Below are 20,123 nucleotides of genomic sequence, written 5' to 3'. Positions count from 1 at the left end.
GCATTTAACAGCTGGCAGGAACGGAGGTGAATGCATTACACAATACCCTCGTCCAATAAAAATAAAACACCCTGACATCTGAGGTGTACTTAGCACAGAGGGAAGGGAGGAAGTGAGGGAGGCAAGAAAGGAGGGAGGGAGCAAGAGAGGGAGGGGAACAGGAGGGTGGGGTGGGGTGGGGTGAAGGGGAGAGAGCATCTGATAACATGATGTCCAAGTGCCACCTAGTGACAGCTTTCCCGCTTCTCTGTTCCTTAAGGCTCCAGAGCATCAGGGGTGGGTGGGTGGGTGTGTGTGTGTGTGTGTGTGTGGGAGGGGGGCAGATGAAGCAACCCAGGACAGACGGGTTGGATATCAGTAGCATATTGTTTTGTTCTTTCGAGGACATCTCAGTAAGCACCAATCCTTTCCAAAGAACAGCCTAAGCCATTCAAGTTTCTAATCAAATTACAACATACAGTAAAACGATGACATTCAAAAATGATGTAGATTTTAATCACTTTACGTCTTGTTTCCAAAGCTCAATCAAGCAAAACCTCAGCCTTCCTCAAGTGACCCCACTGTCTTTTCAGTTGGGGGTGCGGGCCTGTAACACTGCACTGGTAGGCTGGTGGACCTGGGCTCCTAGGTCCCCTCCCCTCATTAACCCAGGTATAAATCACACTCTGCCAGTGCCCAGAGGTGAGAGGGATGAGATTGGAGGTGAGCTTGAAATAATGCTTATGTCACGGCGGGTCAGCCCTCCATTATGGCCGTTTCAAAAACTATTAATCTTGCTTGTAGTCAGTGGCCTAGAAATAATTACTTCATCTAACCCATGTAATACAGCATGACCAGCAGTCGAGCTGGTCAATTTAAGGCTGGGGAGGCAGGATGGGAGGGGGGGGTAGAGGGGTTGTGGGGAGACAGAGAAAGAGAGGGAATGAGTGAGAGAGAAAGGGGGGAGAGCCACAAATTACCAGGCCCTGTCTCCTGCTACCGGGTGACTGATGTCCTGCTCACTTCAGCTGTGGCCTTTTACACTCTCACCACTGATTTAGATAGATACACACACATTCACGCTCTGAAAGGCAGATCATGTACAAGCACACATATGTACGCACATTAATCCATGATTAAATACACACACAAAGTCAGACCATCAACTGGCTACCACTAAATATCATTTGATAATACATAATGTTGATCACGTTTTCATATTTACCATCTGCCACAATCATGCTAATTAATTTGGCAAGTTGTGCCCCCTGCCAGAAATCTAATTAAAAAACATACGTTCAAACATAAGCAAAATATGCAAGTTGAAATATTTTCTTTAGTTATCAGTCAGAAGCAATTTCGAAAGCCATGATATTACACACAGGAATTTACTGTGGGGAAACAGAGGAGCTACTGCAAACTCAGCCTCCATGAACGTCACAGGAAGTATGTATGGAGTGACATAAATAAATGCAGCCCTCCAGTGGCTGTCACAGCTGGCATTGCAAGTGCAAATTTAATTAGTCAAGGTGAAGTCTCCCTTGTTGTCTGAATAGGTGGTGGTGGGGGGGGTCCTCGCCATGCATGGCTGTAAACACGCACTATATCCTAATCAGGTGTCACCGCAGCGTTTGATCAGCCCGCGAAAACTTGTCACGAATCCCCGGCAGAGAGTGGGCCGAGGGGGAGAACAAAGGAAAAGAGCTGTCATGAGAGAACAGGGTGGTGGTAGTGATGGCAGTGGCAGTGGATGAAGAGAGTTTGCCCATTAGCAGTCTCTGTCGCCTATCTCTCTCCCACTCTCCTTAACATCTCTCCTCCTCTTGTTTTCTTTCTTTCACTATGTGGCTACCTACAGTATACACCTTACTGTATCCCGTCGCAACTCTATGTCTGTGCTTACACTCTGAGGAAATCTCAACCACAGCTGTCATACTTATGGTTCACAGCCGCCAACAGAGCTTTCAAAAGAAAACCCCAAAGTAGTAAACTACTTTTGTTTACCTACCAGAAAACCCACACATGTACAGAGATACAAGCTGCGCTCATTTTGTTTTTATCAAGCACCATTCTAAGTAGTTGGGTCCTTCTGAAAAGCCTGGAGAACTAGAGGCAGACATGCTGTTCTCCTCCCGCCCAGTGCCTCCAGGCTAAATTGAGGCAGTGCAGGAATACACGCGCCATTAGATACTGTTTACCTTTCAGTTTGGGTGATATTGAATACATTAGCTGATTGAACCACATAAGAAACACAGGCGAGTGACAAGGCCCAATCGTCTTTGCGACTACCATGGTAACTGAGATTACAGGCTAACAAAGAGCAGACAGGGGGAAAAAAATATTTAAAACCCGAATAGTGATACATAAATTAATTAAAGGACAAAAAAACAAGTGGAGAATTAAAGTTGGAACATCTGTCAGCGACTTAGCTTCCCAACGTAATACCAGTGTTAGAACATTTATACCCTTGAAGTTAATGATCCCCTCTTTAATTGACAGTCAAGGAAAACTGGCTGCGGCAGCATCCTGCCGAGACGCCGATAAGAGGCCCCCTTTCCCCCCTCCCAAAAATAAAATAAAAAAAAAAAAACAGTTTAAAGAACCTTGGCACTAATCCCTATTGTCATCCCAGCGCAGCAGAAGGACTTACAAACACAGATAACTCCGCTGAAGCTGTCTATTTCTCAGGAGTTATGGGGACAGCCGAGCCGCTGCGTGTCTCGAATCAGTCACTCAGATTAGCCCAATCCCTCTATGCTGTCAGTCAGCCGAGACAGTAGCCTGTCACCACATTTACATGAGTCCATCTCATACGTGACAATGCCCCCTATATATGACAATGGCTGTGAGGAAGGGGTCCACTCGTATGCAGATAGCGGTTGTACGGTATGGCAGACTAGGGCTGTTGTTGGATTAAGCTCATGGTGTGCACCGCGCTTGTGTCTGAAACTCCGACAACAAGTTTAAGGAGTCTTGTTTTTACATTTGACATGTCTTACCCAAAGTTGGCTTCAAGCATGACTTTAATCCACCTACTTCATTTAACATGATGAAGCTCATAAAATAAAAGGAAAAACAGAAAATGAAGTACACACAGTAAAGAAAACATCTGTTTCAGTCTCCACCTTGGATAAACACAAGTATGATGGAGATTAAAAGGCCAACCCTAAAAGAAATCCCTAAAAAAAAAAAAAAAACTAGATACTACACAAACTTTGGGGTGTCCAATTATTAAAGCATTAGTTCCTGCAGAGTATGAGTGTACTTCAAATGAATGTGTGTTACTTGACGGCACCTGAGTGCTCACAGTGTGCTGACTGCTTTTTGTGCCTCTGTGGCTCACTCCACTTCACAGTCCTGCAACAAATGACAGTGGATGCCCTCTACATAACAGGGCCAGGGCAAGCATGACACAGGGGTTGACAACTGAACCCTCAAACTCCCTAACCCCTACCCCTGCCATTGCACACGCACACACACACACACAAATAGCCCCGAAAACAGCCCTGACATGACCGCTCAGCAGCCCTTCCTAACCCCTCCTCGTGTTTTTTCTCTCTCCATCTCACTGGAGACAACACTCAATTCAGGACCGTTTTAGCCAGGCAAGTGGATGTGACCTGCTGCCCCCCAGTCAGCCTCATCTGAATAAACACAGTTGAAGAAACAGGCAGAGGAGGGGAAATCTGCCTACATTATGATAGGAAGAGAAACGATGGGATTCAGCCATGGGGCTCGTTTCTTTATGCACGTTTGATCAAGTGCTTGACAGCACTGGTGGATGGAATTACGGACTGTTGAACAAAAAGTTGTGGTGTGGATGGGCGTGTGTGTGTGTGTGTGTGTGTGTGTGTGTGTGTGTGTGTGTGTGTGTGTGTGTGTGTGTGTGCGTGCGTGCGTGCGTGCGTGCGTGCGTGCGTGCGTGTGTGTGTGTGTGTTTCAGTCTGGACAGCTGGGTTTGCATGGCCTGACAGTGTTAGACTTGTGACAAGCCTGCCGCACCACACAACCACATACAAAGCGCAATCCGCGCACTAGCCTTCGCAGTCCATCACTCAGGACGGCCGTGAGAAGAGGTCAGACGTGGAGGAAAGAGGTGGGAGGAGAGAGGAGAAGTGGATGAGGAAGAAGAGGAAGGAGGGAGGGCTGGTCAGGGGTTAAGTGTAGAGAAGACAGCGATGAAAGGCAACTGTCATGCACCAGTGCTCGCCCAGGAGCACCTGTCTCGAAAAGAACATGCAAAGTGTGCCGGTCACGTCCTGACAATACCCCCACTTTTCCACACACACACACACACACACACACACACACGCTCATAAGAAAGGGCTGATGCTCCACCGTTGGAAAGGCATCACCTGTCTGACAGCATGCCAGTCAAGCTGTCGTTGGCTCCTTCATATATGCAAGGAAAAGTTAGGCTGATGAAGAAAAAACACACGGGGGCTCGGAGGAAAAATCACTGAGACATGAACAGACTATCTGAAGTGAGAAGACACTTCTCAAAGACTTGATGCAGTGTAAATGCTGAAACAAACAATATGAAAAGTTCCATAAAAGCAAATCCAGGGTTACCAGGACACCTACTTCAGAAGTTGGCGTGGTTACTAAAGTCCTCAGGTGGAAGCAGTTGCGTGTTCTATTAGACAGGAATTAGATCAATGGTTAATGTTGTATTTGAATGTTTTTTGCAATTTTAACCTTGGCAACGCTTACTTATTTGTTAATTAAACAACATACAAAATTGATATGTCATATGCCTGACACCATAACTATCATACCCTTCCTGTAAAGTAACACAACTACCACATTACCACACTACCTGTGGTAATACCACACTACCTGTGGTATTTTCTTTACGGTGGTTAGCAGGGGAAGCCGTGTACCTCCAGCTGGCTAAGCTAATTTCAATGCTAAAACCTGGCACTGGCTAAAAGGAGGCACTTCGTATGTTCAGCCAGTACAAAGCAATAAGCTAAACGCCAGGTATTTTAACACACTTTCATTGCTCATGTTTATGGAAAAGAGCTTATGATGTACAAATTAACAGTTACTATTTACAGCTCCTTGTGAACCTGGTCTCCTGCAGCTTTTGTGAATGAAGGGTTTTGGACTTTCCATTGAAACCAGATGTAGCCAACACTGTAGCAGTAGGCACTTTTATTTTATTGGAAAGGTGAGTCATTACAAAAGAAAATAAATTCACAAATAAACAGCATGAAGACTGTTCTGTCCTATGCAGGTGGCTTTGCATAGTGAAATCATTTTTATTAGAGTTGGCTAAAATTAGCAACAACCAGGGCAGCTAGGCATGTTTGCTTTGGGGGCGAAGTGTCTGCTGCAATATTACCTCTGTAGGCCTGATTGTTCATCTTTCCAATATATATGGTGCTAAACAAGCTTATTGAAGATTGTTAACGCATATCTTATGTTCTCTTAGCATGCACACAAACAGCAGCCTTAACACACACACACACACACACACACACACACACACAGGTATAGAAAAAAATATGTGCATACAAACTTACAACTAGGCTATACATTCAAAGACACCCATACCTCACACTTACACCCGTCAACCTACACAGAAACCGCACACACACCCCCAGAATGCCAAACAAACAGAAATAGAAAATAATGACTCGCCCGGATCATAGCCTTGAGTGGCTAATGAACCCCCTGGAGACTCTAGCCTCTGTGTATGAGTTGAGAGGGTCATTCCCATGTTTATTCAGCACCAGTCCAATGAGCCACCACCATCTATTGATTGAACTGATTATTCTGTGTCTCTCTTGTGACGGGACACATGCATGACAGATGAACCCTGCTTGGGCAGGTCACATTCGATGTAATCTCATTGAATCTGACGGCTGATCTGGTTGACCAGTTTGCATCATCCACATCGCGGCCTTGTTTGCGAATACGCGGACATCTGTGGCTAATACCTCAACACTAATATGAGGTGCTCGGTAGGGGCTGTCAGACACATAAGCTGTCAAGGGCTGTTTAGGCAATCCTAGTGACAGTTTCCATAGGAGAAAACCATCCGGGTGGTAAATGCTAAACATAGCATTATATCCACGTATTGGAACCTAAGGTGTTATTTTACCAGCAGAATAGATAGATAGATAGATAGATAGATAGATAGATAGATAGATAGATAGATAGATACTTTACCTTAATGTTTTAAACAATCAAGCTTCAATATCATGTTTTGAATTTGTGAAGAATGATGGCATCTAGAGGAAATCAAACTAAGCAGGATTGCATGGGTGTAAGACATGATTATTCTTGCCTCATATCTGTGGAAATTCTGTGGAAATATGGCTGATTTTTCCTTTGGTAGAACTATTTTTTAATTTTGCATCTTGATTTATGCCATAAAGCAGCCAACTAGTCAGAGGTGAGTAGATGGCAGCCATTGCTTAAAGGAAACCTCTCTAAAGTATGACTCACTATGGTGTTTAATCCCCAAGCCACACCAAACTGTTGTGCCTGGCATAAGGCTATCTCTGCTTTTTCCATTAAAATGTTTAGTAAGATCACAGGTCCTCTCAAGCACATATGGGAGTCTCTGACAGGCCGATCTTAGCCATGTACCCCGAGACAATGCAGGCGAGGCCATAAAAGTTGATATCCTTCCAGATGCAAACCAAATGTAGACTTAATGCACTAATACAGTATGTCATGCATTCAACAAAGACCACTATAAAAAAAGGTGGTAGGAAGAGACGGAACAACATGCAGGGTTTCTGATATTGATCTTTAGAAGCTAACCCAACACCTATATTGGTGCTAACCAATCTCATTAACAGAGAACCATCTCATGGGCACTAAACAGTAACTTGGTGCATCAATTTATCTCAAGGAAACAGCTCGCTTATGTGACCAGTTGTATGCCATATAATCAGTGTATTTAATAATGACATCACAGATGAAGTGGAGGAAAACATACAACAATCAATCCCTTCCTTCCATCACTGACATATTTACAACAAAGACTTGCCCTCCATCGCGCTTACTGCAGCGCTCCAACATTTAAGTTGGTTAAGGTCAAAATTAGAGATCTCCTTTACTGTTAAACTAAAAGACATTTACATAGAAGACACTTCTCAAAACTACTAAACAATAAAAGCAATATTGTAAATACATTAACACTTGAGTGCATGTTATATCTCATTAGTTTCACTTCAATACAAGTTATGACATTCTTGTACCAAACTGGGCAGGAAAATAAAAGCAGGGCTGAATTAGTTTAAAGAGAGGCTAAAATAAACAACTTGATCTGTTGATCTAACCTCAGTCCAAATATGTGAGCCAAAGATCAAATAGGCAAGACAAGGTAAAGACATGTAGAGGGAAAGCTCAGAAACAGACTAATCAGCCCCCTCCAACGCTCACATAGCAGATCAATGAAAGACCTGGAGCCTTGGGCCTGCGTTATATTACACACCAACACTTCATATTCATTCATTGATTTTACTTTTCAGAATAGTATATCATTGAACTCCAATGGGAGTGAAAAATAGAGGCCGGGGCTGAGGTCAACCCTCGCGTGGACGGATGTTTGAACAATATTGATGGCGCACGCAGAAAGAAATGACTAAATATCTGGATCAATAGCTAGTTTCCCTAGCCACGACAGGTTGTTCCAGATGGAAATATATAAATACTTCTTTATGGCTACTGCAGTGGCCCTAACGAACAAGGCGTAATGCCCCCCTTAAGGTAAACTCTTTGATTAGCCAAGGCCAGAGGTGACAAGAGGGGTCTGCTGATGCTACGTAACCACACTTCCAATGGCCTGAGGATGCTGATGCACACAGGGGCCCAGTAAAGGGGCCAAGGATATGACAGGTCACGAGCCCTGGGCAAAGCACTCTGTGCTACCTGACCCTCCTATTCATTTGTAATAATGATGGGCCCAGGCTGCACCATTCTCGGTCACGTTCAAATAATGCATAGCATGAATAATTTAGAATATCTTTTCTTTAGTTATCACATAAAGTCACTTTTCCAATTACAGTAATCAGAACTGAAACTGGGAGGTCCACTATAGTTAGGCCTAAAGAAACAAATTTTCATGTGGAATTCTCCCATTTTCAGCCCCAAGAATGAAGTTAAATATGTAGAGCATTTAGTAATCAAATCAGGCCAGCGGCTTGGTGAAAATCTTCCATGCTGCTGCTGCTGTTGATGGCACATACGCCGCTTGTTCTTATTCACAGCACAACACAATTACTGAGAACAACACCCAACCTCACAGCTTCCCCTGCTCCACAGTGGCCAATGGGGCCATAAAGAGGGAGGAACCACATCACTGCCTACTCCTTAATTAAATGAAAGCTATAAAGGTTCATTTGCCTCCTTTTTGTTACACATTGAACTGGCCAGCCCACTGCTGAAGACCTCCCAGACACCATCCCTGCTTGGCCCTAAATCATGACTGGATAAACTGCCCGGTGGGTCCCTGCTGAACACAGCAGCCGCCCAGCGGCAAGGCCAGAGCAGGGCATGAGGTGGATCGACACCTAGCCAGCGATAAGTAATTCTGTAGAGGATTAGCAGCATGATAGCCTGATCAATACTGTGTGCTCAGGCCATTAGGAATGCAGCGAGGAAATGACCCCCTCCGGTAATAAAGCAGGGCATCTGGGTTCTCCTTCATTTGCCAGCTCCATTAGTGTAATGGTATCATTATCTGCCACCGCCGTATTTTTCTGAGCCCTGGCTTTTCCACAGCTCGACCGGCGGGGGTCTGATAAAGCTGTGAGAGCCCCCATGCAGAGTGTTCCCCTTTCTACCATTCTACACAGAGCCTAGGTGTAAATCTAGCTCTGTTGGAGCTTATGCGCTACCCTGCCTTAGGTATCCATACCCATGTTTTATGACAGCACCCAACAGTATTTCTCCATTATTGGCTCATTAATAGAGCAAGCAGCATGTAGCTTGGGTTGAAAGGAAGAAAAAGATGGCCGGCAGAGTGCAAAGCTGCTGAATGTGCTGAATCTGACACCCCCCTCTTGCTAAAACACCAGGCCTGACATGACAGGACGTCGGCATTAGTCGCCATAAATCGTTTCCTTTACACTAATTCACCAGCTAACAATTTGTGTGGGAGAATTGATTAACCATGTCTGGATGTGTGGCCACATAATCAGCTTTTACCTCTGTAGTTGTTAATTTAACAGAATTGCCAAGGGAAACACAAACCATTTTAATGAGTGTTCAGAAATTAAATACCCTAAACAGCTTGCACTAGGTGCCACAACCAGAGAAAACCAATGAGGCTGATCTAAGCAATGGGTTGGGCTGAGCCCAGGACCTCACAACATCTGGTGACCCTGTGTGATCATTACTTAGCCTGCCGCTCACACACACACTTCCTATTTCAAAACAGCACTTTATACATGTCATCACTGTCCAAATGGCGAGCTTGCATCAAAGACAGCATTAGAACATCGGGTTAAGGGACAGGGTCAGTGCCATTTTCACACTCGTCAAGGCATGAGTGGAAATTCATCCTGTGATGACAATACTGATATTACATAATCAATTGTTTTCAATTCATGAAAATGTAGCTATTTACGGAACATAAGGCAATGCACAGACTTACAAATAGTCTGCCATTTTTCTAGCTGAAATGACAGTTAGTGTGCCAAACAGTGTATAATGGATCCATCCTTGAGTCTAAGTAAAAAAAGTATAATTATTTTAGATTTTTCATTTGCAAATAAATGTGAATTATTGTGGATGGGGTGTGATTAATTCTCCCTGGGCAGTTAAGCCAATGTCCTATTTTATTTCAGTTAAAGAATAGATATACTCACATGGCTTCCCACCTGTCAGTATGCTATGCTTACTTGCTGTAGTGGGATTTTCCTATGAGATTGTGTATTCATTTGGCACTAATCTGTTGATGCTAGCATTCCCTAACTCAGAATGACAGTGGACCCATCATAGTGCATATCTCACTTTGTGCAGCATTGCAGACACACTCACTTACTGGATAAGACAACCGTCATATCCAAGTAATTAGTTATTATAATATCTCTATATACAACCACTGATATTGTAAAAAAAAAAAAAAGTAGCCAAAATGCATGCAGCTTCTTCATTGGCTGCTCTACAGTCACATAGTCGTTTTACAATTACAATTCCTCTAGCTCATCCTTTTATTTATCTAAAGAGAAAGGAAGCTACGCCATTAGGTCTGTGCAGTGCTGCATGGCTGCCTGAGGGCCAGCTGGAATGAGTTCTCTCTCTGAGCCGCTCATCTGGCCGCCATGGCTGCCTTTATAAACAGGAGGAACCACGTCTTACATAGTTTCACTGCTGTCTAACATGATCCAAACATATGTGCCACAGCAGACAGCGTCCAAGTCAGGAGATAAGAGGAACAGACAGAGAGGCAGACAGACAGACACTATGACTTTAGGCGAAACACATGCCAGAATGTCTTGGGCACAGCAGAGCCCTTTCCTTCCTTTCCTTTAGTATCTCAACAAACCGCAGAGTTATGGTTGTACAGAATGCGAAACCCTGATTAAGCCCAACACAGCTTAATGCACCAGCACACACAACAGTTTCCCATCACAGGTTATAGACAAACCCGTCTCTGTTCATATCATGTGCAAATAATTGCCCTCCTGCAAACACCTCTTTTATACCATAGCAGGTTCTACTGCTGGCATATTTACAGAGGGTATTATTTAGGTAACAGTAGCATAATCACTACATTTACCAATACGTTCTAATTTCTACTGTACATCAGAGCACCAGTTACTATCCACTATAGGTATAAGTATATAGTGAAGCCTGAAGCAGCTGTGGGCTGCTGGCCTGGCACCTTGCCAAATTTGAAATAACGTTACCCTACACACTAACTTTACTATTTGTTTTTACTGTTGCACTGGGCTGTTCCGTTGCTACTATACAATTAACAATTGATCCATTGTTCATTCTTCACACCAGAATGGCATCCCAAATTAAGCTCTGACGTTGCGTCTCTTGACGTTTATTTGTTTTTTTCATTAAATGTTTCTAACTTTAACAGAATTATTCTGACTTTTACTATTTTCTCACAAATATAGTACGGACCGTAGCTAATTCGTTCATATTGTGTTTCCAGTTGATATGGGGTGCTGCCAAGACGTTATTCGGCAAGCTACAGCTTCTTCTCAGCAGTGTATTTACGTGATAAATCACCGTTTTAATGCAACTGTAATTCTTCATTGTGGAAGACTGGGGGGGAAATGGAAAACACAATAAAGGAAACAGGCAAGGTTAGGTATGCGCTGACATTTACGGTTTTCTATCCTTCAAAATGCAGCCAGCAGCATCACATAAGGACCATTAGATATTCAACGAGCGACAGGGCTTAGAAATATGCCAGACCTAACGGAGAAAAACGCTATCAATACCTTTCTTCTCTTTTCCCCCTCACTGTCACCCGATCTTTTCATGTTCCTGGACTTGTGTTTACACAGCCTCGCTTTCATTAGAGGTGACGCTGGTTGTTGTAGTACACGAACAAGTGGCATTTCCATCTACTCTATATTAGAAAGGGCACGTGCAAGTGCAGCCTTCCGTGTTATTTCAGTCAGAGCCAAATCGTCAACATTTGCAGTGTCATTTTTTTTTGGTGGCGGGATTCTTGAAGGAGACGCTTATAGCGTAGCAAAAAGAACTACAAGTCCCAGAGTGAACGTGTGCTTGGAGCGGAAGCAGCTTAGGCACGCTCTAGACGTTGCACTGCGCAGATGCAGTCCAGGTACTGATCTACAAATTGCAGATATGCCGGTCAAGATAGTTTTCTATCAGAGATTTGAGTTTTACATCCTTCAAAATGGCTGTGACATACAAAAATAAAATAAATCAATAAATTATCACCGATATGTAAAAGCAAACGCAACTTCTATCACACATTATTATTATTATTATTATTAGTAGTAGTAGTAGTAGTAGTAGTAGTAGTAGTAGTAGTAGTATATGTTGTGGTGGTAGTACTGCAGTTCAGCAATATTTTACATTTTTGAGAGAAATGCTAAATATGTTCTTCAAAATATCCTGGATATTCCATATGCTTTGCCCTTTTGTAATCAAAAACAGTGCCACTTTCATCTTAGACTATGTGTAAAAATAGCAATCATGCTTTGAACGCGCTCCAGTTCATGTCCCGCCAACCTTCATGCATGCATCTCAAATCCAGGTGCTTTTCTGCTGGTGTGGGCTTCAACCACATCAGCCCTTTTCAACTTACTACCAATCATAAAAATGCATCGTAAACGCACAGTGTCTATGTGGCCTGCCTTTATGTATCACCCACAGTTAAAGTACCCTCCACGAGTTCATCCACATTGCTCATAACATGTTTTGAATAGTGCTGAAATGTGTTCTGTCCATTGTTCCTATTAAAGCACATGTGAGAGAGTTTCACGGATGGAGCAGCGGTGGTGGTGGGAGGGTGGTGCAGAGGCGGATTGCAAGGGGTCTGAAACACCTGCTACATATTACCATTACAGACTTTGATCAGTGTCTTCATTAGTTTCCTTTGTAATCTCTTTTCTTTTATGGTAGAGCTGACCCAAGTGAGCCGGGTACAGTGATTTAACACACATGTTTCTTTCACCTGTCTTGTAAAATGCTCAAAAGCTCTCTCACTTTCAAAGATGTCGGTGTCTCTGGCATCCCTTACTAATAAACGGAGCGGGTTCTTTTGATTCCTATTTATAACCTACATTTCCTCTCCTCTGTTCTGGTCTTCCAAAGGGGGGGGTTGAAAAATATCCTTGGAATCATGTTGTGAAAACTAGATCCATGTGTATGCATAGATAGGTGTTTCACATTGACATGTCAGCCTATAGTGCCTTTTCAGAGCTACTATGATGGGGAAAACAATCTCATGATGTTGTTAATATTTTCATTTTTTTTGCATCTTATAATGTCAAATCTGCCTTCACCCAACCTCCATCACCCTGATCAGTCATTACACTATGTCCCTTTTATGCGTCAAACAATCATTCACATATTCCCACTGTCAATCATCTTTATGGTAAGCATTTCAAGAACAGACTGTTCCCTGCCTGACGATTTTTGGCTGAATCTGTCAAATTTGGAGCTCTTTGAGGGAACATTATGCATAGGGCCTTTAATGGCAGACAGGCCGCTTACCTTGTCCAACAAACTCTGCAGTAGCTTGGTTTTTAATTCCATCGCTGGTGGCCCAGCTCCATGGCTGAAGAATCATATGTGTGCAATGGGCCCTATTCAATTATTTACAATATATATAAACCATTCAAATCATGTAGTTTAGTTCTCAGTAATGGGGGTTTGAGGAAGCATTTCAGAGACAGGGTTTAAGCAACATTTCTGTCATCATAATTAGGTGCATTGCTTTAAAAATGCATTTTAATACACTTACAAGTTACCTTATTAAAACCGCAATGCAAGTCATGAGACAGAAAATCTCATTGCTTCAAAACAATATTTAGACATTTTGGAAAAATACGCAAATTTGCTTTATTGCCGAGCTTGAGATGAGACGATTGATACAATTCTCTGACATGAGAGTGGTCAATCTTTTCATCGACTGTAACTCTCAGCAAGAAACAAAAAATATATTTTTTAGACTATTCCTTGTAGTTATTTTCAGATTACAATTGTTTTACAATATTTACTTTTTTGCTGTCAATTTATTTATTTTTTTTTATAAATCCACACCACTCCATCAAAACCATAAACCCAATCCATCATTACAATATGTTAGGCGTCAAACTATCATTAATGTGTTCTCACTGTCAATCACTGTGATAGGGAACATGTCAAAGAGGAGAAAGTTTTCTGGATCTTTTTAGCTCGCTGGTCAGATCTGAGGCTCTGTGAACAATCATAATAAACAGGCTCTTTACATGGAGACAAGCCAATTACCTTATTCTACAATGCCTGTCATTTGTCCTACAGTGAATCAGCCTCTATAATAGGCACCTCTCCTCTCATGTCTGACCTGTGGGGTTCAGCATAAGGCAAGGTCATCCCTGTCCACACTCTAATGTGGTATCATATGGGATGGAGGGGGGGAAATCACTTTGAACTTCTTCTATCATCATATAGCCATCTCTACTGGTCTGGCCAATGTGTTTGTGCTCACGATGGGGGTATGTTTTCTGTTATTGTGCTTTACATCAGATCCGGATGACCCTTTGACAAGGCTCCTTTTTGTGATATAATGAGCGTCTAAAAAAGTTGGGGAAGAATAAAAGATGAGAAGCACACAGTGCCTGAATATACTAAAGCACAATAAAGGAAGACAGAGACCATTGTGTTGTGTCTGTATTAAAACCAGAGCCCACATCCCTGCAATCATCTTTCCCCCATGCTTCAAACTATTGTATGGCCTGAAAAATCTGAAATTCAAGAGACAGGCCTCTTTGTGATTAATGATATCTTTCCGATGCAGGAGTTTCTGTAGGGCCGCCTAGATTTTACTATTACTTTATCACGTTAAACTGTGGTTTCTGTATGAAATAGAGGAAGCAAACTACTGGGAAAACTGAAAACAATACAGTCAAGCTTTGTCCTGTACCACACGGGACCTCTGGTGAAGGTACTGTTAAAGCTGTAAACAGCATTTTTCACTCACCACAACTTCGGCCAGGGACTATTCTCAGCATATTGTGCTGCTTCTGTGAAGACAAGCTCCTTTTTGATTTTTTTTTTTTTTATATCGAATGAGCATATGGAGCAAGTATGTGCTTGCTAACCTTCAATGCTTAGCCCTAGGAAACTGTTATTTGTCAGTGCTATAAAGCAGATTGCTGCCCAGTGGTTTCAATTAACATCAAAGAGCTATTCACAGGCAGTAATAGTTATATCAAAACCTGAAATGTATTATTTAGGTTATGTGCTGGAGTCCTCCAAACGATTATGTCCTCGTTCAGAAGAGGGTTTTCTTTTCTTGCTGACTTTTTCCATTCCATATACTGCCGCCTTTGCCTTGTTTCTTTGAAGCACCCCGCATCACTCCTGTACAGTCTCTTTGTAGCACCAGTATACCTATGTGGCTCACACCCGGTGGCCTATTAGTTACAGGGCATAAAAAGAGGTATTACCATAGCGATGGAGAAGATTTAAAGTCCTGTGGGTAGAATTTTAAAGATTTTGGCAATTCTTCCAGGTTTTCGCTATTCATTTCTCACTGGAGCAACATGTAATGTATCCACTGATGTTGCCGGCACGTAAGTGATATAAAAGGGATAGGATATTTTGAAGTAGGGTTGTATGAGGTATTTATCCCAGGGATGCAAACACATGTATGGTGAAGAAAAAAAAGCATGCTACCCAAAGCATAATATCATATAGGCTAATAACCATGTGACAAAGGCCTGTGCTGCATGCTTAAATAAATAGGTAGTTATGTTTAATAAATGGTACAGTATAACTCAGGCATGTGATTGACAAAGTACAAAAAAGCAGGAAAATAAACATAGCGCAGAACACAGTGCGGCAGAGCAATTTGGTTATGTCTTTGTTAGTGGAATTTTCAAAATATACCTACAGCAATGTATGCATATGTATGCTTTATCAACCAATTATTAAAATGATGCAGTAAAAAAAAAAACTGAAAATCATCACACAATCACACATTTTTTATATAGCTGTTTTATAATTTGCCTAGAAATTAATGGGATATTGATAGGATTTTGGCATAATATAATCATTAAGAAATCCTGTATTGAAAGACAAAAAGTAATAACAGATGTATGTATTTCAACACAGGGAAAAATAAGAAAACATTTAATCTTTGATGACATTCAAGTTAAAATTTCAGAGTTTACGAGGTGCAGCCAAATGCCTATAGTTAAAAGTCCCTTTTAGCCTTGGATTTTTCGGATCAATATGGAAATAACTTATATTAACTGTTACTGATTTTGTTCTTCGCTTATGCACAAGTTTCTTTCTGAACACATTTTTTGCGTTATATGCTATTTACAGCTTGTTTGATGTTTCATTTTGATTTGTGGATTTTGTTGTGGATTACATCTTTTTTTCTTTTGTGAATATGGACAATTGTGTGTTGTTATGGGTATGTATGTTATGTGTATGTTGTTTATGACAGAATGAAAAAATAGAATGAATATCACTGTCACTGATAGATGTGTTTTCTGTCAGTACAATGATAGCAGGATGATGGCAGTTTTGTTGTGTTCTATGTGCAAAATGATGCTTTGACCAGTTAACAGGTTCTTTTTACTCAGTAGCATACCTACACTGTTTTAACTGATCAGGATTGTTAACAGAGAGGCCCAGACTGGATCAGAGCAAATTATCTCAAATTTCAGTTTGCAATCCTACAGGCAGCGACGTGCTAGACCTGAGTAGCACCTGCTGTCTAGCTAATATAACAACCTTTCTTTAATTCCCAATGAAAAGAATTGTTTCTTGCCACAATGAAAGCTCTTCAGGGACAGAAGGTATTTATTGCCTCGAGCCCTTAGCTGGAGTATCGTTAAAAACCCCATGCAACCCCATGGCCGAGGCTTAAAGTGCACAGAGGGGCATTTAAAGTGGCTCAAAAAGTACATACACTATTCAATACATGTTGATTAAGCCTCAATAAATGATTGTATAGCACCACAGGAAAGAGCCCTTTGGTTAGCGAACAGAAAGAGCGTACAGCCTTAGTCTAAGATGTGGTACACCTCCTTGCCTGGGATCACTTCCAGACCCCAACATGAGGAAGAGCTTTGCTATTGCTGTGATTTGAATACCATGATCACTGAGCACTTTTATAAGAAACCCATTAAAAGTGGGGTTTTGACATACAAAAGAGCCCCTTTTTAAATCTCACGCACAATGTCAGGCTGAAAGACGTTATAAAACTTTATACGGAAGCATTCAGTACATCCTCTGTGTGTGTCCTTGCCTTGCGCACCACCAGGAGGGAATATCTTTTGTAGTGGCAGAGATGACCCGTTTTCTGGAAAAGCCCACGCCCTATCGCTCAGCACCATGCTGCAGATTAATCACACATTTGTTCAGCATGATACAATCAGGACCGGACTTGACTTTTAACAAAGACGTCTGGCTGAAATATGCTGATTTGTCAAAATAGTCCATGATCTATGAACATAAGTTGTTCTGAATAGGACCAGCTGAGGTGGACACAATGGCCCAGTGTGACCCCTCGCTCCACCTGCTCTTGACAGGGTTTATAAAGTGCCAACTCCTCTCATTAGCACTCCTATTACCCCGGAGTTATAGCACCCCCGTAGATCAAACGAGGCCTGAGTGAACAATGGCTGAAATGGCATTAATATTATATGTAATAGTTCAACAAATTTTGGGAGGGATCTCTTTGATGGGGACTGTTTTAGATTAGAGGCTTTTTATAAGGTCTTTTCTGGTCTTTAATGTGCATGTTTTCCCCTTGAGTCAGTGTTACCACGTTTAGGTCTTGTTGTGTGACCAGTCGCTGAATTCAGTAGAAGACGAACATACGGCGCACATACGACAGAAAATAGAAGTCAGTGGTCTTTGAAATCAAAAATTCCCTCTGGGTTAATAAAAATCTATTCTATTTTATGCTATTTTTACTAGTGCACACACATTCATTGAGTTACTCTGTTACTAATAAATGTCACAAGTGTATGCTGATGAATGTGAAACTGATTCAAGTTTGGAAAGTGATCAAGAATTCATCTGACATCCCAAACTGTACCCAAACCCAGCAGTCTGACCATTTGACATGAACACTGAAACGTGTTTATTTATCCATGCACATTTCTTCTCATTTCCAAATTAGTTGACATTACGGAGCGTGCTGATGGTGACAGGTACATTTAACACTGGCTGAAAGGTTTAAATCACACCCAACTTTCCATATACAGAGCTTTTTACATTCTCTTGGAGGCCGCCTTCACGTCTCATTACTGTACAGCCAACTGAATGGCAGGTTGGACTATAGTGGGACATGGGCAGTTAACGCTCCTCTCCCCAGCCCACCCTCAAAGGTTAAATTGAGAATTTGGTAGAAATGTAAACATAAAGTCTGCTTTTCATTTGTTCCTCTTCCTGTCTTTCCTTTTTCCTGAAGGCATGGATGTGCACTACAAGTGCAAAAGTGAGGAGGACATGAAGTGCAAAAAAATAGCCGCCATCGCCACAGAATAGATGAGTTGTTGTTCATTCAGCAATACAAATGTTTCAAGTGCCTTAGCCCTAGTTACACTCGCTCAAGTCATTTTTTTCAGGACAGTTAGCCATTTTTCCATTCAGTCAACTGTCCTGACGGAGATGTCCCCTGCTGCTGCTATAGGTCTGCGAAGGGGTCAGAAGACTTAGATTAGATGTAACGTAGCTCTAATTCTCTGAGCAGTATTGGAAATCTTCTGGACGCAGTGACACATGTGTTTGCATGTCTGTTTGGTTTGGCCAGAAACTGACAGAAGCTTCTGGATAACAGAAGTTATCCAGAACCCATTAGATGCTTTGATCCCAAATGGGCCTTGTTTCCAGTTGCTGAAAATAGTGTTCTGTATTTGTGCTGCGGTAAAAGAATCGGACCTCTGTGATTTGTTTCTGCATGTTAAATATGATGTCTTGGAAGATCATTTTAAGACACAGGATTGCCATCATCTTTATCATCCCTCTCCATGTTCTTGTCCTCATTATTACCATCATCAATAACTGATTCCACTGCTGAAATATGATAAATAACGATTAGCTGTTTTGGGTACATTAGTCTCTTAGGGAGTTTCTGAGGATTGTAGGATAATTTGTAATGCCTGTCAACTGATGATCTCTCTGAGACGGATTCACCACACTGTGTGTAATTGCTAATGTTTTAGTGATGTCACAGTGTCAGACTAACATCCTGGCCTCTGGAAACCTGTATACCATTTATAACAGAAGTACCACACACCTAGAGGTAATACTTTCCATGCACATCTGACACAAAAGCAACCTGTAGCCAAAGTTTAAACCCATTGAACAATTCTGCAAATTATGTTGTTTTGTGGTGTATGGTTTAAGCAAATTAATAGAGAATGTGGACTGCCTTGCTGTAGGCTGAGGACAAGCAACTGACAATGTCTAAAAAAAAAAACTAAAAAATACGCCACAGCTTTTTTACACATGTAGATCATATATGTCACGGAGCCAAGTCCCCATTTCAACACCGTGTCAGAGGCGTCTCTGGACCGCATCCCAAGCTCTGTGCTTGTTTGTCTTTTGTCAAAAAAGGACAACTACTCCGGCAGAGCCAAAGCACCCCAGGCTCTTTGATATGCGAAAGCCTAACAGTGAGACTGCTCCCTACTCAGCTGGTACGCAGATGTGTGCTTGTGTGTGTGTGTGTGTGTGTGTGTGTGTGTGTGTGAGCGAGTGTGTAGGGAGAGCCCGCTGTCTGAACCGAACACAGATTAGTGACTCCTTTTTTTTTTTATTCCTAATAAATAAACCCCAGTGCATGCTGGGGTATGTGTGAGGGGAAAATAACATGCCACTAGCCAATCAGAAGCAGGTGGTAGGGCTTGGTGGCTTCAGACCCTGCAGCTCTTATCATAAAACAACTGCACTTTTAACTCTAATTGTGCTTGTGGATAGATTTTGAGGTTTGGTTTAGAAGTGTTTTATTACTTCGGACTGGAATCAAAGCAACAGAAATGTAATTATGTTAAAAGCAGGCAACAATTTTGTTGTAATGGATGGTAGCCAAGTTTCAGACTGAACTCACTGATATGGGTACTGCCACACACAAAAAAGGGGGAAACAGTAGGTTTACTGTATGGCCATGGCAAAGTACATTTACTTAAGTACTGTACTTTAGTACAATTCTGAGGTACATTATTTCAATGTTTGAGTGTGTCCATTATGATCATTTATACTTGGACTCCACTAAGTTTCAGAGTAAAATATTGATTTTTGTTTTACTCCACTACATTGATCTGGCAGCCACAGTTACTACTTGCATTGCAGATTTAGATGTAACATATTTAAAACATATGATCAGATTATGAAATATGTTTTAGTGTTTCTATTTGTCATTTGAATCATAGACTGTATAATATTAATGGACAGAGCATGTGTGACGTCACCCATTGGTTTGTGGAGATCTGCTATGAGACGTCGAGTTTGCCGTTACA

General features: G+C 41.9%; 1 protein-coding gene across 3 annotated transcripts in view; it reads right to left on the bottom strand.

Moving 5' to 3' along the window:
• Nucleotides 1-11,659, bottom strand: part of fto (FTO alpha-ketoglutarate dependent dioxygenase) — a 126,080-nt gene extending 114,421 nt beyond the window's left edge. For all 3 annotated transcript variants that reach the window (XR_004896832.1, XM_031281486.2, XM_031281487.2), the window contains exon 1: nucleotides 11,403-11,659. Coding sequence is in view for 2 of the 3 variants with exons in the window: in XM_031281486.2 (XP_031137346.1) it covers nucleotides 11,403-11,528 (126 nt within the window). In the remaining variant the exon portion in view is untranslated. The remainder of the gene's footprint in view (nucleotides 1-11,402) is intronic.
• Between the last annotated feature and the right edge of the window lie 8,464 nt (nucleotides 11,660-20,123).

The sequence above is a fragment of the Sander lucioperca genome, chromosome 3 (genome assembly GCF_008315115.2).
Source record: "Sander lucioperca isolate FBNREF2018 chromosome 3, SLUC_FBN_1.2, whole genome shotgun sequence".
Taxonomy (NCBI): Eukaryota; Metazoa; Chordata; class Actinopteri; order Perciformes; family Percidae; genus Sander; species Sander lucioperca.
This window is presented reverse-complemented; position numbering and strand designations above follow the sequence as displayed.